A 19,207-nucleotide genomic window follows, 5' to 3' on the forward strand; every position below is an offset into this window, starting at 1 on the left:
TGAGTGGGGGAGGCGCAGAGAGAGGGAGACACAGGATCCAAAGCAGGCTCCAGGCTCTGAGCTGTCAGTGCAGAGCTGACATGGGACTCCAACTCACGAACCATGAGACCATGGCCTGAGCCGAAGCCGGACACTCAACCGACCGAGCCACCCAGGCACCCCTCCTCTCTTTTGTATTTTAAGCTTAACCTATCTTGAAGACTGTGCGGGGCGTTTTCTGTTTGCACAGCTTCTACCTCACCCAGTCTCCACTCTTTACCACGATGTCCTGTGTTTCTGGAGGCTGGCCTGGATGGACTGCACCAATGGGCTCCTTTGCCCTGTGACACCTAGCTGGGCACTGCCAGTGGGGGGACAGTTGTAGACTGGAAGTACCTGCAATAGATAAGCAGGCATGAGGAACATGAGCTTTGGGTATTTATCCCAAAATAAATGCTCCCTCCCTGCCAAGGTGCTATGGTTGACCACTTCCTTCTTCAGAAGGCTCCAATAGGACAGCTCTCTTCTATGAAAAGAATTATACAGATATTTTGAGGCTTTAGATGATATCTGTCTTCAGAAAGGAATACTTTTGATTTCTAGCAGTTAGAGGAGGAAAGATCACCTTAATCTAGTCAGAGATTGAGTTGATTTAAAGCTGGTTTTTAGTCTTTGCAAAGGAAGGTCTCCTTTTCCTGTTTACTGTCATTCTTAGAGTAGAGACCATCAGTGGATTCTATCTTAGAAGGAAGAAAGGAGGGAGGGAGGGAAGGACGAAAGGAAAGAGGGAAAGAAGGGAGGAAAGGAGGGAGGGAAGAAGGAAGGAAGGGAGGAAGGAAGGGAGGGAGGGAAGAAGGGAGAGAGGGAAGAAGGAAGGAAGGGAGGAAGGAAAGGAGAAAGGAAGAGAGGGAGGGAAGAAGGGAGGGAGGAAGAGAGGAAAGGAAGTTAGTTCAGTTTTCTAAGAGGACAAAGCGCTAATTACGTTAGCCAGAATTTATTTTGTACCTATTATATGCTGTGTTTCTTACCTAGCATATGTATTAACATATGTTTTGTATCTAATATATGTAGATGATAGAAGTATATAGACAAAGAGATACATAATTATGTCATTTAACCCACTAATGGCCCTATAAGTTTGGTGATTTGGTTTTTATTCTTCATCATAAGGAAATTGAAGTTTATATAAATTAAGAAACTTGCCCAGGGTCACATAGCTAACATACAGGATTAAAACTCAGGATTTCAACTCAGTTCTGTTTGGCTTAAATGAATGTTTATATCTTATGTAAAACAGCAGCTTACAAACAGGCTGTGTGGCAGGGGTCCCTACCCCTACCTGTGTGTTAGAATTATCTGGAAACTCTATTTTTATTTAATTGAAAATTCAGCGATGCCTAATATTTAATTTTTTTTATTTTTTTTATTTAAAAAAATTTTTTTTGTCAACGTTTATTTATTTTGGGACAGAGAGAGACAGAGCATGAACGGGGGAGGGGCAGAGAGAGAGGGAGACACAGAATCGGAAACAGGCTCCAAGCCATCAGCCCAGAGCCCGACGCGGGGCTCGAACTCACGGACCACAAGATCGTGACCTGGCTGAAGTCGGACACTTAACCGCTTAACCAACTGCGCCACCCAGGTGCCCCTGAACAGGAAATTGTGGGCTACTTGGAAATCCATGGGAATACCTGGCCTGGGAGCGTTTTCCTACCTGGGTTGGAGGTTTGAGGAGTCTTAAGTGGGTGTTAAATGAAGCAAGGTCAGGGCACCTGGTTGGCTAAGTCGGTTAAGCATCTGACTTCGGATCGAGTCATGATCTCACGGTTCGTGGGTTGGAACCCTGCATCGGGCTCTGTGCTGACAGATGGGAGTCTGGAGCCTGCTTTAGATTCTGTGTCTCCTTCTTTCTCCCTGCCCCACCTCCACTTGTGCTCTGGTCTCTCTCTCTCTCTCTCTCTCTCTCTCTCTCTCTCTCTCAATCAAAAATAAATAAACATTACAAATATATATTTAAATAAAACAAGGCCTCCCCGCAAAGGCTAGAGAAGTTAAAATCTTCCAGATGGCTTGGGAACCCCAGTTGTCTGCAGGGCTTACAGATACACCCCCAGGTTGTTCTGCTGAACGCACACACGCGGCCTCTTTCAATGAAAAAGCATCAAGACTGTGCGACAGAGTGCTGAAATCAGTCGCTGAATTCTCAGCCCTAAAACTGGGTTAGTCTCCGGCAATCTCCACCACTAACAAAGTGCCAAATCCCCAGAGCTTCAGCTTCCTCCTTTGTAAAACGGGATTAATAATTCCGTAATTCCGACCTGTCCTGCAGCAGCCCTGCCCGCTGTGACATGAAGCATGAATAAATGGAAAGCATTAGTCACGGAGGGAGCTTGGGCCACATCCTAGAATCCAGCGGGGGAAATTCACTAAGAATACTCCTGGAGGCGACTCTACTTCCCCCACGACCGCACCTCTTATACCAAAGCAAAGAAAGAAAGAGCAAGAGAGGGTCATAAACACCGCATTTTTTCGTCCTCATTTACAAAGGTCCACGTTCACCGCCCCCCTTCCGGGTGCGGTCTGGAGGATAAGGTAGGAATGGGCCATGGGACCACAGGGCTCCCAAGGGCCAATGTAGCAAGTGGTAATCCTTCTTGAACAGAATGAAATACAGGGTCCTCAGAGGTGGTGCAAATACACATTATCCAGTGATATTTCGTCCTGGCAGCAATTAGTCGATAGGTTGCCAGCTATCGGGCGTCAGGGGAGCCCCCACTTTTGCTTTTGCCCTGGGCCCCATAATTTGTAAATCCGGTGCTGGCATTTCAGTAAAAATACCCAGAAGGAGTTCTTTGGGTGCTAGATGCAACACAGAAAAGTATATTAAAGATATTCAGAAAACAATGACTTTTCCAATAGGTTTTTAATGCCAAACATATGTACTCCTCACTGAAATTCGAGTGCATAGCAGATTCTGAGATTTCACTTCAACTCCCCCAGCTGGCATCCGACACATTCCAAAATGTTGCCTCCACTGGATACGTCTATTTTTAATCCCTTCAGATGCCTTTCTTTTTTGGCAAATTGGGAGGAAGAGAGTGCCTGTCGCTCCACGTCTTTCCGTTCATATTTTGCATAAATCAACCAGGAATTAAGAATTAAACAATCACTTCATATCTCAGTTGTCAAATATTTCACTGTTGGGAGACGTATTTGCATATCTGAAAACATGTCGGCCTCTCGGTGTGTTCGGGCTGTGGAGAATAGAAAGAAAACTCTTTGGGATACCGACGAGCACAACAGCCAGAAACAGATTTGGGGCAAGGTGGTCAAAGAAGGTGGTAGGTCCACGTAACAAGATGAGGGGGACGCCCTGACCTCCCTGGTTACTGCCGTCCACACTGACCTACGTCAGGTTCCCCAGGAGCAGACCCAGAACAGGAAGTTTGGATAGAGGCGGTTTACTTGGGGGGCCATCCAAGCAGTACCTCAAGGGGGTGGGGAAGCGAAACAGGGAAAGGGAAGAAGCCAACACTGGGTCATCCATGAACAGGCATCTACCATAGGCAAGTCAGTCCTGAAGGAGACCTGTGGGGAATATAGAGCACACTCCAGAGATGTCCTACCTACCTGAGGGGCGAGCGGGTGAGGTATTAACCACAAACTCCCGCTCATCACCCCTTTCCATCGACTCCTGTGGGTTTTAACTTCTTGCACATCCAAAGCTGCTCAGTTCAGAGAGAAAACAGACCTCTGGCCCTGTGGTGCGCACTGAGGCACCCCAGGGTGCCACAGAAAATCCATAGCAGAGGATAGGGATATCTTAAATATTTGAGGGAAACAATGTAACATCTATCCAACACTGTATGAGCTAATTTGAGGTAACTCCGTGGTATGGGTAGTTTGGGGACCTCCTCCCTCCCTCAAATTCATATGTTAAAGTCTTAACCCCTAGTAGCTCAGAATGTGACTTTATTTAGTTGAATCCCTGTAGTGCTGGGGAGCTCATTCGCTCCCTATGGAACACACCCCTTCATAAACAGAAAAGGGAAATAGCATGTCTCAAGCCTGTATGGGGTACTAGGCTCTATACATTTCATGATTTCACTTAGTGATCCCAACTGTATGAGGTGCGCATAACCATCACTATTTATATATGTGGTGAAGTTGAGGCTAGGAGAGGTAAAATCCCTTGACCAGGATCTCATCACGAGTCCATGGCAGAGCCGAGATTTGAACACACGTCTTTTCAATTCCAGAGCCATTTCTACTTCCAGGTGTCACATCGCTCTGACAGGTGGCCATTAACACCAAAAGAAAGGAGAGCTGACACTTAACTGAGCACTTCCTTTCTGCTAGGCATGGTGCTTCACATGGACAATCCATTTGGTTTTCATCACAGATTACCTCTGAGGCTGCTCAATGCCCAAATCAGTCCGGCTCTAGAGTTTATGCCTCTTAAAATGGTTCTCTGATGTGTATTTCCTCATATTGAGCCCAAACCTCTTCCTCCTCTTTGGACTCAGACAGAACTTGTTGAGTCCTTCTCCAGCGAGCCTGCCCCTCAAATCTGTATGAACATTTTCCATCCCATTTTGCTTTCTCATCCCAACTCATCCCCAGCCCCATCTACTGAATACAGTTCAGTTTATCTGCATCTTTGTTTCCTTTTTTATGTTTATGTATGCATTTTTGAGAGAGAGAGAGAGACAGAGAGAGAGAGAGAGAGAGATCATGAGCGGGAAAGGGGAAGACGGAGAGGGAAACAGAGAATCCCAAGCAGGCTCCACACTGTCAGTGCAGAGCCCGACGTGGGGCTCAGTCTCATGAACCTAGAGATATGACCTGAGCCCCAATCAGGAGTCGGCCGCTGAACTGACTGAGCCACCGAGGCATCCCTAGTTTGTCTGCATCTTTTTGAAAGCACTTTCGGATTGCTTAATGCTGCCCACAACGGAAGCAGGAAGACCAAAAGTTCCCGTGAAAGGGAAGGTCAGACTCAGTCTTCCTACAGTGACCAGAAAATAATGACTTCCAAGCATCAGCATCTAGAGCTGTGGGGCGGGGCACTGTGTATTGAATAGGGGGTCATCTGGCAGAGGAGTCCTTCTAAAGAGAAGCTGAGGTAGGGGCGTTTAGGTGGGTCAGTCGGTTAAGCGTCCGACTCGGCTCAGGTCATGATCTTGAGGTTTGTGAGTTCGAGCCCCGCGTCGGGCTCTGTGCTGACAGCTCAGGCCCTGGAGCCTGCCTCAGATTCTGTGTCTCCCTCTCTCTCTGCCCCTCCCCCACTCACACACTCTCTCTCCTTCAAAAATAAATAAACATTAAAAAATTTTTAAAAAAAGAGAGAAACTGAGGTCATTATGGTGTGACATCATAACCTGCAGAAGCTCAAGGTTTAGAGATAAAACATGAATTAGATTGATTTCACGTGAAATAATGCCAAGGATAAAGAGTGCAAATCAGAACTTGTGCAATAAATCTTCTGCAAGCTGAGAACCTACCCCATGGGGTTATTGGAAGAATTAAATAAATTAATGTATGGAAAGTGCTTAGCGGAGCACCTGGCACCAGGCGAATTATCGGTAAATATTAGTATTAATATCAGCTGTGAAATGAACACTACATGTAAAAATGAGTAATTCTTTCTGAGGATGGGATGTCAGGAAATAATCGTAATAGTTGCCACTTGACTAGGATTCCTCACATGCTCAGCCTTTATATACATTATCTATTTTAATCCTTGGCAATCTGTACAAAAGTGATTCTTCCCATTTTAAAGATATGGAAGCCAAGGATCAGCAGAGTTTAGGGATCGTATCCTGGGTCATGCAGCTAAGTGGTTAAGAGCTTGGGTTTTAGACTCAAACAAGTCACGCTTTTGAATCCCAGCTCAGCCACTTTGTGTGACCTGAAGCATGTCATTCAAGTTCTCTGAGCCTCAGCTTCCTAGTCCATTAAATAAGGTAATAAAATATTTTCCTTAAAGATGTGCTGCAGACAATGAGCCAATGTATGTAAAACAGAGCAATGTCTAGCACATTCCAAACACTCCTTAGATGTATACATGTGTGTGTGCGTGTATGTATATATGTGGGGGCTTTGAAGTGTGAGTAGGAGTGTGTCAGGTGGAAAGGGAGGGAAATATGTTTCTCAAGGTAAAGTAACTGTGGGGCTAAAGACACACACTGAGGTACCCAACCCAAGGCACAAGAAATCACTAGTGGGTTACTGGCAGGACAGAGCAGAGTTTAGAAGGAAGGAGTCTCTTGTAGTTAGACGGAGAGAAAGGGTTAAGGTCCTCAGACCTAAGAGGAGAAACCAGAGTTGGGAGAATGTGGCTTCCTGGCCAGTCGCCAGCTCCCAGCCATCTTCCCTGCAACTCCTGAGTTCGCGACCCCGCCCCCACCAATCCCAACCAATGAGGAAGTCCTCCACGGCGTCTCGTTGCCAGGCAACCGAGTTGGCCCCGGCCTTGCAGTTAGCCGATTTTCTCTCCCTAGCGTTGGGAACCTGAGCCTCACGCTGGGGCCGCCTTAAGATAGGGATCTGGGGGCCCCTCTGTGGGGTCCCTTCAGACTTTATCAGTGGAGTTTTATTTTTTTTTACTTCGTATTTTATTTTCGTTTATAAGAGAGAAAGATATCCCCTTCCAAAGAGAGGGAACGCTCATGAAAGTTTGTGACTTTCTAAGAAGTGAATAATTCCAAGCTTGCCTGATTCTACCCAGTCTGGACCTCCTTATCCTGTTTATGGGAAACCCAGATGACCTGCCTCCTTACTCCTGGGTCAGAAGCCTCTTTGGAGTCTATGTAATTGGCATTGGAAATCAGGGAGAAACTGCTGGAGCCTCTCACACCAGTGGCTGCTGAAGTAGAAGATTCGGTGGGGGGGAAACCTCTCTTTAGGGGGCACAGGCCACACCTGAGGGATTTCCAAGATGACCAAAATACCAGCCACCAAGAAGGTGCAAAGCGTCCCCAACGCAGGGGCCCTCTGGCCCTTTTATGCCTCAGAACATCTAACACAGGTAGGTCTCCCCTCTCTGCCAAAACCTATCATGTTTTCAAGACCAAGTGATATAGGAATTAGCCTTCAGGCCAACAAGAGACAGGGGAAGAGAGGAGTCATGGTGTAATTAAATTGTCGAGACACATCCCTGTTGCTATCAATGGTTGGTTTCTCGTAAAGAATGAAAACGCCAGCCAGAACACTGAGCTGGGCCATCCTATTAACCAGTAATTCCAAAATGATAGAATAAATCAGCAGTGACACTGTAGAACATCAGAAAAAAATTAAGATGAATTGTAGGTTTGCCATTGCAGAAATTATTTTCAGAGATCCACTGGGCTCGGGGTACGTGCACTTCCTCTCTCTTATGGAAAGAATGTGAAGTCAAACTTTCGGTTTTGAAGCTTGACTTTGCTACTCGCAAACTGTTGACATAAGATAAGTTGCTTAGCATCCCTGAGCCTTTATTTCCTCGTGTCTGCAAAGTGACAACAGGAATTTCAACTAGGCAGAAACAGTGTTAAGACTGAGGAGATGTGGAAATTGGTTAACATGATCCAAACACTTGATAATGTGTTTATGTGACATGAAATACTGCTGTTGATTTGAAAAAAAAAATCATGAATATGTATGTAATGGCCACAGTCAAGTGTTTCTGTTTTCAAAGGATCATAACTGGGTAAGCCAGTTCTGTCTTTGGTAACTGTGTCTTTGTTATTGTATCTGCAAACCTGTATGTCACCACTGATTGAGATAGGTGAACCGTGGGAGAGGGGGTCACAGGCAACCCCGGCCCACTGTGGGGTATCTTATGGCTCAGAACCCTGCCCCAGGAAGGAGGGCCTGGGGAGAAGTCAGTGCACAAAGGAGAGCTTAAAACTCACCCATGGGTTATGTGGTGGCCCAAAGTGCTCCTGAGCTCCTACCTTCCAAGAATTACCACATCTGTATGCACCCCCCATTGTTCTGCTCTCTCAGTGAGCTCGCTCTGCAAGATGCAGTTCTCATCTATCTCCTTTCATCTCAAAAGGCTACACAGAAGTCCCATCCAGAGCAGTCCTCTCGGGGACTGAACTTCCTTAGCAGGGGCCGGGAGAGGGGGTGAGGAGAATGAGTGAGGTGGACTTTTCAGAAGTAGAGGGGGTGTGGGCAGTGTACCCAAACAGCCTGGGTTTGAGCCCTGGATCTGCCTCTTAGCAGCCCTGTGGACCCTGGGCAACTTGCAGAACATCTCTGCTTCAGTGTTACCATCTGTCAGAGGCGGGTATGGTTATGCCTTCTCATGAGATCGCTGGTGAGCATTAAATGATCTATCTGAAGCTCCTAGAACAGTTCTTGACACACAGTGAACACTCCTTAGAACTTAGTTATATTGTTATTTCATTCATTTGGCAAACATTTATTGAACCTGTTATGTGCTAACCACCTGCTCTTGTAACAAATGGGACTTGCCTTTAAAAATTTCATAATCTATAGTGTGTATGTTTGGGATGGGAAGTGGGAGATAAGAAACAGATAATTGTAATGCAAAGTGAAAAGCATCATTGGGTGTTGTGAGAATGCAGAGGACAGCTAACTCGGACGTGTGTGTGTGTGTGTGTGTGTGTGTGTGTGTGTGTGCGCACGTGTGTGTCAGATTTGCGGAGGGAAGAACCCATGTATCCAAGTAAATGCAGTAGAGTTTTCCATCTTGGGACAGAGAGATGAGAAAAGTAGAGGGAGGTACAGAGGTTGGAATGACCATGTCTTTCTTGGAAGAGGGTTGGTGGAACCAGGAAGGTCAAGAAAAGGGAAGAAGGTTTCCAGGGAACTGTTGGGTAAACTAAGACTTTAGGCACAAAAGCTTCGTTGAAATCCCGCTGCCCCTGCCCCACTTTCTAGGAAATAATGAAGACTCTAGGGTGTCACTGGCTCACATCTGAATTATCATACTTGTAGAAATTGCAACATTTTAGAGCTACCGTAAAGCATTGGTTACCCTAAGCGAGGTTAACTAGAATGTGCCAAGCCACAAAGAAAATATGTACAAACTGGGATCAACTTATGGTGCCAAACCCAATCAAACCAGTAATAATTGCAGTGACGTTAATAACGATGGTAATAGTCGGCGCGTCTTGAGTATTTACCATGTGCCAGGTCCTAAGCTAGATCTTCCAGAACCATCTACAACACATCAGGGTGAACTGTTAAATCCTCACAAGATAGATGGCAACGTGGAAGCCCAGGGAAAATAGGTCCCTTATCCAAGGACACTGGCCAGCAGGGAACAGATTTGAACTTGGATCTTTCTCCAGGGTTCCAGCACTCCCCGCCTCCCCACGCTAATCCAGCAGTGATAGAGGTTAGCATACACCACAAGGGTATACAAAATGAAGGTGTAAGTGTGGGCCCTGGCTTCAGATAACTTTCGGGTTTATTTGGGGGGCAGAGGGTGACATATAGACAAAGAATCACAAATGCCAGGTAGCCAGGTAAGTGTCTAATGAGGAGTGATTGAGGAAGGATCTGGTTTCTCAGAGGAGAAGGATGAGGCCACACTGGGCTGCATGGTAATACGTAATACCACTGACTACGGGTCCACCATGCTCTAGTGTAATGACATGCAGAGACCTCCCCCCCGAAAAGGGTCCCGAAGCCCTCCGAAGCTAGGTATTTTCCTTCTCACAGAATGGGAGTTGCTATGTCATAACTAATGTTACAGTGACACCCTGCCTCGCCCAGTGTCTTCCTGTAGTTTTTAAAAATATGAATAATATATGCAAATCCTCTGCTTGAATGGCTTTTGTTGAGGAAACCTTGTAGCTCGAGCCCTTACACGGGGCTCCCTAATCTTTTAGGGAGTTCCTTGTCCCTTTGTTTTTCAAGGAAGCAGAAGAGAAGTTTAATGGGATTAGCCATGGGAAGGGAGGGAGCAGGGCATGTGCAGATTACCGTGGACATACATTTTCTTCCCTGAAAGGGAGCTAAAAGAAGAAGGGCACTTAGCACGCACCCCTCCACGCTGCAGAATGGAAATGCAGAAATGGCATTTTGGCAACAACGATTAAGTTCTGGAATCCTTTAGACAAGCTCTGTCTCTTGGTGCCTGAAGTGTCTACCTCGCTGAGATTAAACACCCAGCGGGAAAAGAAGGATCCCTAATTTGGGCAGATCCTGAAACAGCCAGTAATCATCCTGGGCACTCTACTCCTATCATAGCTTAGTGACTTAAAGTGACGTTTCTTCAGCAAACAACATGAGCTCAAACCCCGACTTCGCCACTTACCAGGTTGTGTGGCCTTGAACAAATCAGTTTTCTGAGCCTCAGTTTCACGGGGATGTCGCATTTTATCTAATCGAAGACGCCTTCCGTTTCAAGAGGTGTCGTAATTTTGTTTTGTGCCACTAAGAAAGAAAACTCTACTGATTAAACTATAACCTACTTTCCATTATAAGATGTGCCCCAGTTTCAGAGTTGCTAAAATGTGAAAATAAAATGTGCATCTCAGAATAGATGAAACAGCTAAAAATGCTCCCTTGTCATAGGGTGTTGTGGGGATTAGATGAGCTCATGTGGGCAAAGCTCTTAGAACAGAGCCTGGCACAGAGTAAATACCATGAAATGTTAGCCATGATGGCTTTTGTTTCATCCTCTATCGGCTCTAGGATAGAGGGGTTGTTATTAACCCCCTTTTGCACCTGGGTAGACTGAGGCTGGAAGAGCCCCAGGGTCTGGTTCTCTGCTGAGAAGGGAGAAGGGGGCAAATGAAGCAGAATCCCAGGTATAGAGAGTATTGCTTGGCCCAAGCTTGGCCCAAGCATCTCTGCCCGCCCCTCCACTCCCTACCATCCTACCTCCGCCTCCGCACGCCCCCCGCCCCCAACCCCTGTGATGAGAACAGAAATGCCCAGAGAAGGTCTCAGGAGTCCAGCCCAGGGTACACCCGGGCGGGCTGCCTGGAATCAGGAAAGGAGAACTAACATGTTTTAGAAAGAGATCCCCCAACAAGAGAAACCTGGACTTTCCACAGAAGACGTTTCCAGCTGCAAACATGAAATGACTTTCCCCCTTGTCCAGACGGGGGGCACTGTGGCCTGTAGAGGTAAGTGGCGACTCATCACCCCTCTTTGTTGGAAGTGGGCTCAGCGCTGGGTGATTTCTCTGGCCTCTAATCACAGAGACCACGCCCCCTGCCCTGAATCACTGATTGCGATGGGAAAAAACAAAACAAAACAGAAAACAAAACAAAAAACAAAAAACAAAACCAAAATAGAATAAAAGCTCTCATGACCACTTGAGATTCAATTCTGAAGAATCCCACCAGCTGCGCCTTCATTTTTATACGACTCATGACTTAGGCCAGGGAAATACCAACCAGTCCTTTTCTCTCTCCAAGGGATTCTTCTGGCTCCACTGTTATATGCAGGAGACAGTTGCAGAATTCAAGTTGCTTTGTTGTGTTGTTTTTCTTTCTGCCCCAATGCCGATGCTACAGACTGGTAATGCCTGCCTTGGTGAATCTTGCTGTGTCTAATTGCAGGTCAATGTGACAGTGAGTTCCCCTCCAGGATAAATTGTGGGGAAGGTGCGTGTTCATTACCTCCTGACACAGGAAGAGCGATAGGCACTTTCTTTGTGCTGGACAAAATGAAGCAAGCTCTTTGTCTCAGCTGCAAAGAGGCAACTGCTCAGTGTGGGGAAGGGGTGGGGAGGGCGGAAGAAACACAGCAAAGAGTCTAGTTGATGTGATATTAGCTTAGTGACTAGGTAGGAGCTCTGCCTTGGAGGTCATACAAAGGTGTGCTCAAATCCCCTCTCTGACAGTCTCAAGTAGGAGGTTCTGTGAAATGGGCTGAATTATAATAGTGTCTACTGCATCGATGTTTTGCATGTGAAATACTGAGCACGATATCAGGACAGTTAGCCCTCCCCCGACCCTGATGGTGGTAGTTATTACCAGTGCCCCTCTCTGTCCTCCGACTGGACGGGAGTGCCACCATCACCACTTTGAAGACGCGGCCAGCCCAGATATGAAGTCTGGAGGAAGCTGACAAGTCACGCACTGGGGCCATCATTAGTGAGGCTAAGTGCCAGCTTAAGGGTAGAAGGGAAGAAGTGGGTCTAGGGATAATTTTTAGAACTGGCATGAGAGTATATCTGCATGAAGGATGAGGTGCCTTGCAGGAGAAAATTTGTTCTGGTGGCAGAAATGTACGACCCAGTTAAAAACCCTGGTTGTAGAAAAGGAAGTGTCTCTATAGTTTGCATTTCTTGGATTTAACTCTCAGCCCAAGCCCATTACTCATGTTTGAATCCGATGGAGAACCAAAAAGAAGTGAGAAAAAAAAAAAAAAAAAGGAAAACTCTATGTATCAATTAGGATCATTTTGGGCTACAAGTAAGAGAAAAACTGAAAAGCAGTGACATAAACAAATAGGAATTTATTTTTCTCATGTAAGAAATCTGGAGGTGAATGCCTACTAGTTTTGGTTCAGAAGCTTGCTAATTAATGTAGGAACTGGCAGGTCTTTTCCCCTCATGGTCATAGAATGGCTGCCCCAGCTCCAGGTGTCCCATTCCTACCCCAGCAGAAAGAGGTAAAAGTGGAGATTGTGGGTTACTACCTTTGTCCCTTTTGTGAGGCAAATGAAGGCTTTCCAAGAACTTTCCTATTTTCCTCTTATGCTCCATTTGCCAGAACAGTGTCACCTGCCTTTTCTAACTGCAAGAATGGCTGGGAGGGGCGCCTAGGTGGCTCAGTTGGTTAAGCATCTGACTTCAGCTCAGGTCACGATCTCAGGGTTCGAGCCCCCGCTCGGAGCTTGGAGCCTGCTTCGGATTCTGTGTCTCCTTCTCTCTCTGCCCCTCCCCTACTCTCACTCTGTCTCTCTCAAAGGCAAATAAACATTTAAAAAAAATTTTTTTAATGAATAAACATTTAAAAATTAAAAAAGAATGGCTGGGAAAGTGTGTATCTAACAGCATGGAAAGCAGGGGCAAAGGAGAGATGAAAGAATGGGAAATAGGTATCGGCTGGAGTAATCAGCAGTGGCTGTGAATCACAAATGATTTCCCAAAAACTCAGATACTGGTGGACCCAAGCAACCCAGTGACTGTGAGGCTCTGGGGGCAGGGGAAGGGTAGAGGCCCTCAACGGAAGAATTCGTTCCTTCAAGGAGTATTTGTATATGCCAACCATGATGCTAGGTGTTGGGGATACAGAAGTGAAAAGAGGCAATCCTATGGGACACGCTTCTGGAAACTCTGAAAAAACATGTACTTATAAGAAAAACAGGAAGAGAGAGAGAGTTGGGACAGCAGAACCTGTGCCATTGTTATTACTGTGACTCCCAGCTGGTTCTCTGTTTGAGCGAGGGGAGCTTGAGGAAACTCCAGTTAGACAAGTCTTTACACATCTGTGGAAGGAGCCCTGTCCTCAACCCCCTATCAACATCCCCACCCCCCAGCCCCCCACCCACCCACTGCAGCCTCCAAATACTCAGCTGTGAGCTGTTAAATTCAGAAGCTGCTGCAGAATCCATGCAGGGTTTGGTGGTAAGTAAGCACTTACATGAAATCTGACAGAAGCCAATTAAACCTTTCTTGGACTGAATAAACCAACATATTTTTCTCGGAGATCTTTCTGACAGCTACATTCAAAATCATAATGGGTGGTAATGGGATACCTTCTATCCTGAGATGGTGGCATTTTTCCCTTCTAAATTCCTGTTTTCAAACTCTGCTCAGAAAATTTCTTGTAGGGCTCAATTTCGATCGAATGTATTTCTGCCTAAATTGGAATTTATGCAATCACTAGTTTTATTTAATAACTCGAGAATTAGTCACGTCTGGCGATCGGCTTGCATGTCCAGAAGTGCCTCGGGGTTTCTGGGTATCACAAAGTGAGAAGATTATACTGCTGGGATGGTTTCTGGGGTGGGTTCAGCATTGTCAGCGGCTTGAAGAGGTTCATGGTATCTCAGTGGTAGAAAAGACAGAATAATGTCCCACAGTAGCCTGGTTACATGGGCAGGGTCACCTTCCGGGTGTATATTTAACACCTACCATGACAGATGCTTAGGGGGTCAGACCTGGGGACTTCTCTCAAGGAACTCACAATTCCACTGGAGAACCAATTCATAAACATCCATGAATCAAGACAGCAAATAAAAAGTACCAAAAAGAGGGGTACCTGGGTGGCTCAGTCGGTTAAGCATCCAACTTCGGCTCAGGTCATGATATCATGGTTTGTGGGTCTGAGCCCCATGTCAGGCTCTGTGCTGACAGCTTGGAGCCTGGAGCCTGCTTCGGATTCTGTGTCTCCCTCCCTCTCTGCCCCTCCCCAGCTCGCACTCTCTCTTTCTCTCTCTGTCTCAAAAATAAACATTAAAAAAAATTTTGTTTTAAAAATTAAAAAAAAAAAAAGAAGTACCAAAAAGAAAAGCAAAAAAATATATAGGAGCTTGGAGATAGAAACAAATTCTATCATGGGAAGAAATGCACAGAGAAGCTATCTGGTCTGAATCCTCAACATTGGCTGGAAAGAGGTTGACTAATACAAGACACTAAACCAAAGCTAGAATTTTTCTTCTTTTTAATTTATTTAAAAAAATTTTTTTAAGTTTGTTAATTGTGAGAGAGAGACAGCACAAATGGGGGAGGGGCAGAGATAGAGAGGGAGAGAGAGAATCCCAAGCAGGCTCTGTGCTGCCACTGCAGAGCCTGATGCAGGGCTTGAACTCACAAAACTTGAGATCATGACCCGAGCCAAAACCGAGAGTTGGACACTTAACCGATGGAGCCATCCAGGCGCCCCTAGAATTTATTTTCTAATAAGGGTGGAAGCAAGACAGAGTACTACTATGCTTCCCCAAGGAGCATGTTCTTTCTGGAACCCTGTAGGATGAAATGCTCTCCCTCAGAGCTCCAGTAGGCAAACCGTTGCATACTCTCCCTCTTCATACATAAAGTTACCCAAGTTTCTAGCCCAGGGCAGTTGTCAAATTAGAGAAGATTTTGCTCCATGAATTTTCGCTAAAGCTTTCAATAACCAGAAAGGTCCAATGTGTTGTTTCTTTGAAGGCTTTGAACTTCAGCAGAGCAGGGTTTCTCCATCTTGGCACTGTTGACATTTTGGGGCCGATGAGCTGTCCTGTGCATTGGAGAATGTTGAGTAGCATCCCTGGCCTCTGTCCCTTCGATGTCAGTAGCAACCCCTTCCCCAAGTTGTGACAACCAAACATGTGCCCACGTCTTGCCAAATGTCCCCTAAGGGGCAAGATTATCCCCGGTAGAGAGCCATGGCAGTGGAAGACTACTACAGTCCTGAACATCTTTCCCCAGCTGAATGCTTCTCTGATGATGCAACATTCACCATTTAAATAAGTGATGCCATTGTGTACCAGCTGTTCAGGCAGAAACCCAAGCCTCCTCTTTGACCCCTCCCTCCTCATCATCCTTATGTCCAACCAGCTGCCTCAGGGCAGGTGTTCTTCCCTCATTACCTTCAATTTGACCTTCTTCCAACCCATTCTCTTTCAATACAAGTATGATATTGCCACTCCACTCGATAGAACAATCAAGTGGCCCTCCAATGCGCTTAAAATGAAGATTAATATCTATAATGGCGTTTAAAAGGTTCTGCAGGATCAGGTCCCTGCCAACTTTCCCTTCCTCAACTCTCATTATGTGGCCCCTACTCAGAAGCCAAACTGGTTTTTGAATATACCACCTTCTTCATCTTCTTCCTCCTTCTAAAATGTCCCCTACCCTTTCCCCCCCACCCCGGTCTTCCATAACAACATGTTTCCAGAGCTCTGGACAGTGGTGGGACGGGCATGGCTGGCTTCCGATCCCAGCTCTTCCCACTACCTGGTCAAATCACTTAACCTCTCTGGTTTCTTCACATTCATCTACAGAACCAGGAAATCTAACCTCCCAGTTTTAGGTCTCCCTCTTTCCATGGGACTCTAGGGAGCAAATAATGGCTACCACTTACTGAGCATTTGAAGTGCATCAGGTTCTTAGCATAAGTTATTAAAATAATCCCTCATGTCATGGGCGGATGCCATCATTACCCTTATTTGTAAAGAGAAGGAAACTGAGGTGTGGAAAGGTTTTGTAATTTGCTCCAAGACACCCAGAAAAGTAGTTGGTGTCATTAGGATTTGAATTCAGGACTGATTAACTGGAGAGACCCTGTGCCCTTAAGATAAGCCTGTTGACTGCATTAACAATGAGCAGTAAGCAAACAAATATCTCTCCAAAAGGGGCATCTGTTGGTTCTTTTCTATAAAGAGTATATTCAGAAGTATCTGACAGAAAAAAAGGAAAGTGACAATTTTAGCTGTAGGCAATGCAAACAAGAATGTGACTGTGCCCGTGACCACAGACAAGGACATTTGCATTTTCTTGAGCTCTTGCTAAAATATGCTAGTGAGCTTTTCTGGAAGAGAAACACAGCGAAGGATGGAGTCGGGGCGGCGGGGGGGGGGGGGGGGGGGGGGGGGGGGGGGGGGGGGGGGGGGGAGATCCCTGTATGTGGCTGAGGCTCTTCTTTCTAAATAATGTTTATTTTGATGAAGATTTTACAAGCCATTTCTAATTAAAGCCACATTTCTAAGAAAGGCATATTTTGATCCTGGGTCGATACACTTCCAAGACCTGCTAGAATGGACAACAGGCCCAGCTAATGAGGAATGAGGTTCTGGGTTGTAGGTGGCTGAGATGTTGATAATCGTAAACAGCTTAATTGGGTTGAATAATTTGGGCAAATATCTAGTTAAATGGACTCAGTCTGAATCCAAGCTCTGACCCACTGAATTTTTTATTTTCTACAAAAAAAAAAAATACTCTGCATCATAATTGCCTGTTTATTTGTTCAACTCCACCACGAGACTTGGAGCTTCGTGAGGGAAAGGACCATGCCTTGCTCACAATTCCATCCCCAGGGACTACTGCAATGCCTGACAATGGATAGAAGTTCAGTATTCTTTAGTGTCAAGATCAAGGATAATTCCAGGTACTGAGTACCTGGATTCCCTCAGGTAACTGTAAATCCATTTGGACAAGGGCCACAAATGTTTTAGTCCCTAGCATGTGTGTGTGCGCCTCACAAATACGGACACCATTCTAGGACTTGCTATGTGTGTGACCTTGGACAAGTTACACTCTGGTGGCTCAGTTTCCTTTTCTCATGTGTGGAAATAAAAACAGTTCCTGTTTTGTAGGGTTGTTGGGAGCCTCAATGGGGTAATGCTCAGAAAAGCCCCCGGCTATGTCGTAAGCCCCTTTTTTACTATGTAGTAAGTGCTCATTAAATGCTATCTTTTCATATTTCCACTTGGGGATCAAAGCCATTGGCTCCCAAACATCAAGGATTAAAACATTTAAATACTGACATTTCCAAACACGATGACTCTCACGATGATCGTCTTTATGCATTCAGGAAAAGGCAGCCAAAAGAGTAACATGACTAAAATGTTGCATTTCCGAGGGCCCTTGAAGAAAATGCCCACAAGGCAATTAGCGCCTGACTGTTGCCTGTGTTGTTATTGCTTATTAGCTGATCCCATCTTCTACTAATCAAACTGCTTCTTCGATATTTTTAGACCTTTTACAAGAGGCCTTTCAAAACTCAGGAAGCAAAGCTTGTTGACAGGTACCAAGGAATTTGAGCTATGAATGTGGCATCTGCCTAGGGATGGAAATGGAATGGAAAAATGGCGGGCATGGGGAGCATTCTCTGCAGGGTCCATGGGAAGTACAGTAGGCAGCTTGGATGATTCTTTAGCCTTCACTAGCCCTCTTCACCTTTTCCCTCCATGCCTCAAACCAACAAATCACCCTCCTTGTCCCCCTTTTCTGCAGCGCCAGGGCTTGAGATTTAAATTGTCTCAATAAAGGGCAATTCTTGACTTCCCCAGACAAACTCATATCTTAGCATGACTGACTTAGCACCTGGGCCATGAATTATCCAGGACTTAAAGCCTGCTGCTGCTCGCCTGCTCTGTGACCTTAGGCTATCTGCTTCACTTCTCTGATGCTACCTTTTCTTAAATGTGATCAAATGTTGTGAAGATTCAAGATTTATCCATAAAAACTGGGTCCAGAATAATAGCTGAGATTGATTAATACCATTCAACCTTTTGGTGCCTTCTGTACATCCCAACTGCCCCCATATTCTGTTGTGTGTAATGGCAACGTCAGTGTGTGTGTGTGTGTGTGTGTGGTGTGTGTGTGTGTTTGATGATGTCATATTGAGAAAGAAATCTACCTCCTCGTGAATCATTTTTTTTCAAGGTTGTCTTGGGGATAGCAAAATTGAAGTATGTTTTTGTATCCTCCATGGGGTTAAAAATGACATTGATGTTTTAAAATTAAACAAATGGCACATTATATAGTTGTGATGATAATAGAAATAATAACCAATAACCAATGATATTATTGGTTGAGTACTTCCTATGTGTCATGCTCCATGCCAAGTTCTGATGTGAATTATCCAATCCCATCCACTCAACAATGCTAAGAGGTGGGCACTACTTACCCCATTGTGCAGGTGAGCAAACTAAGGCTAAGAGAAGTTAAGTAACTTGGCCAGAGTCCCACGGCTAGTTAGTGGTCCATCTGCTATTGGAACCCAAGTCAGGTCAGACTGCAAAGCCCCTATTCGTAACCATTATGTATTACTTTGTAAAATAAGCCTGACTTTTTCTGAGGGTGGATGGGTTGAGGGAAAATACGTCCCCACTCTCAAAAGAAGAGCATTGAAGAAGGAAAACCACCTACGTGGAGGGGCTTTGGGGAAGTAGAAAAAATACTGACTGCATCTCACAGGCTTCTCACTTCTAGTTTGTCCTCATCGGGCAAGGTCAAAGTCCAGGGGGTGTTTCAAGGATACTCCAGTCCCCCTAGAAGTCCTTGAAGTCAGCAACTAACATGCACTGTACTGAGCTCTCCCGTCTCCCCATCCCACTGCCAAAACCCTCACAAAGCCTCCACCCCATCTTTTGTAATGCCAGCATTACGAGAGCAACCTGTCCATTGAATGAAGCTTGGGACCTAATCAAAACACGAAGTTATTTTTGCACCTCCCACCCCTGCCCAACGATCTTCAGCAGGGGAAGCTTTTCTCCAGCGCCGGCATAAAGACGATGTATCCAGTGCCTTTTCCGCTTGCCCTTGGGAGGTAGCCAGCATCGTGGTCTCTCCAAGCCACAAGACACAGTCATGATTCAG

General features: G+C 45.6%; 1 protein-coding gene and 1 long non-coding RNA gene across 3 annotated transcripts in view; one reads left to right on the top strand and one right to left on the bottom strand.

Moving 5' to 3' along the window:
• Positions 1-1,940: 1,940 nt before the first annotated feature.
• The window catches only part of LOC123381098, a 263,344-nt gene continuing 246,077 nt past the window's right edge, over positions 1,941-19,207 (bottom strand). Inside the window, exons 2-3 of the long non-coding RNA XR_006587616.1 lie at positions 10,256-10,374; positions 1,941-3,233 (exon numbers count right to left, since the gene is read on the bottom strand). This is a non-coding gene — a long non-coding RNA (uncharacterized LOC123381098). The remainder of the gene's footprint in view (positions 3,234-10,255; positions 10,375-19,207) is intronic.
• Positions 6,431-19,207, top strand: part of CCDC60 (coiled-coil domain containing 60) — a 162,733-nt gene continuing 149,956 nt past the window's right edge. For both annotated transcript variants that reach the window (XM_045041117.1, XM_003994742.6), the window contains exon 1: positions 6,431-7,009. Coding sequence is in view for 1 of the 2 variants with exons in the window: in XM_003994742.6 (XP_003994791.2) it covers positions 6,920-7,009 (90 nt within the window). In the remaining variant the exon portion in view is untranslated. The remainder of the gene's footprint in view (positions 7,010-19,207) is intronic.

The sequence above is a fragment of the Felis catus genome, chromosome D3, assembly GCF_018350175.1.
Source record: "Felis catus isolate Fca126 chromosome D3, F.catus_Fca126_mat1.0, whole genome shotgun sequence".
NCBI lineage: Eukaryota > Metazoa > Chordata > Mammalia > Carnivora > Felidae > Felis > Felis catus.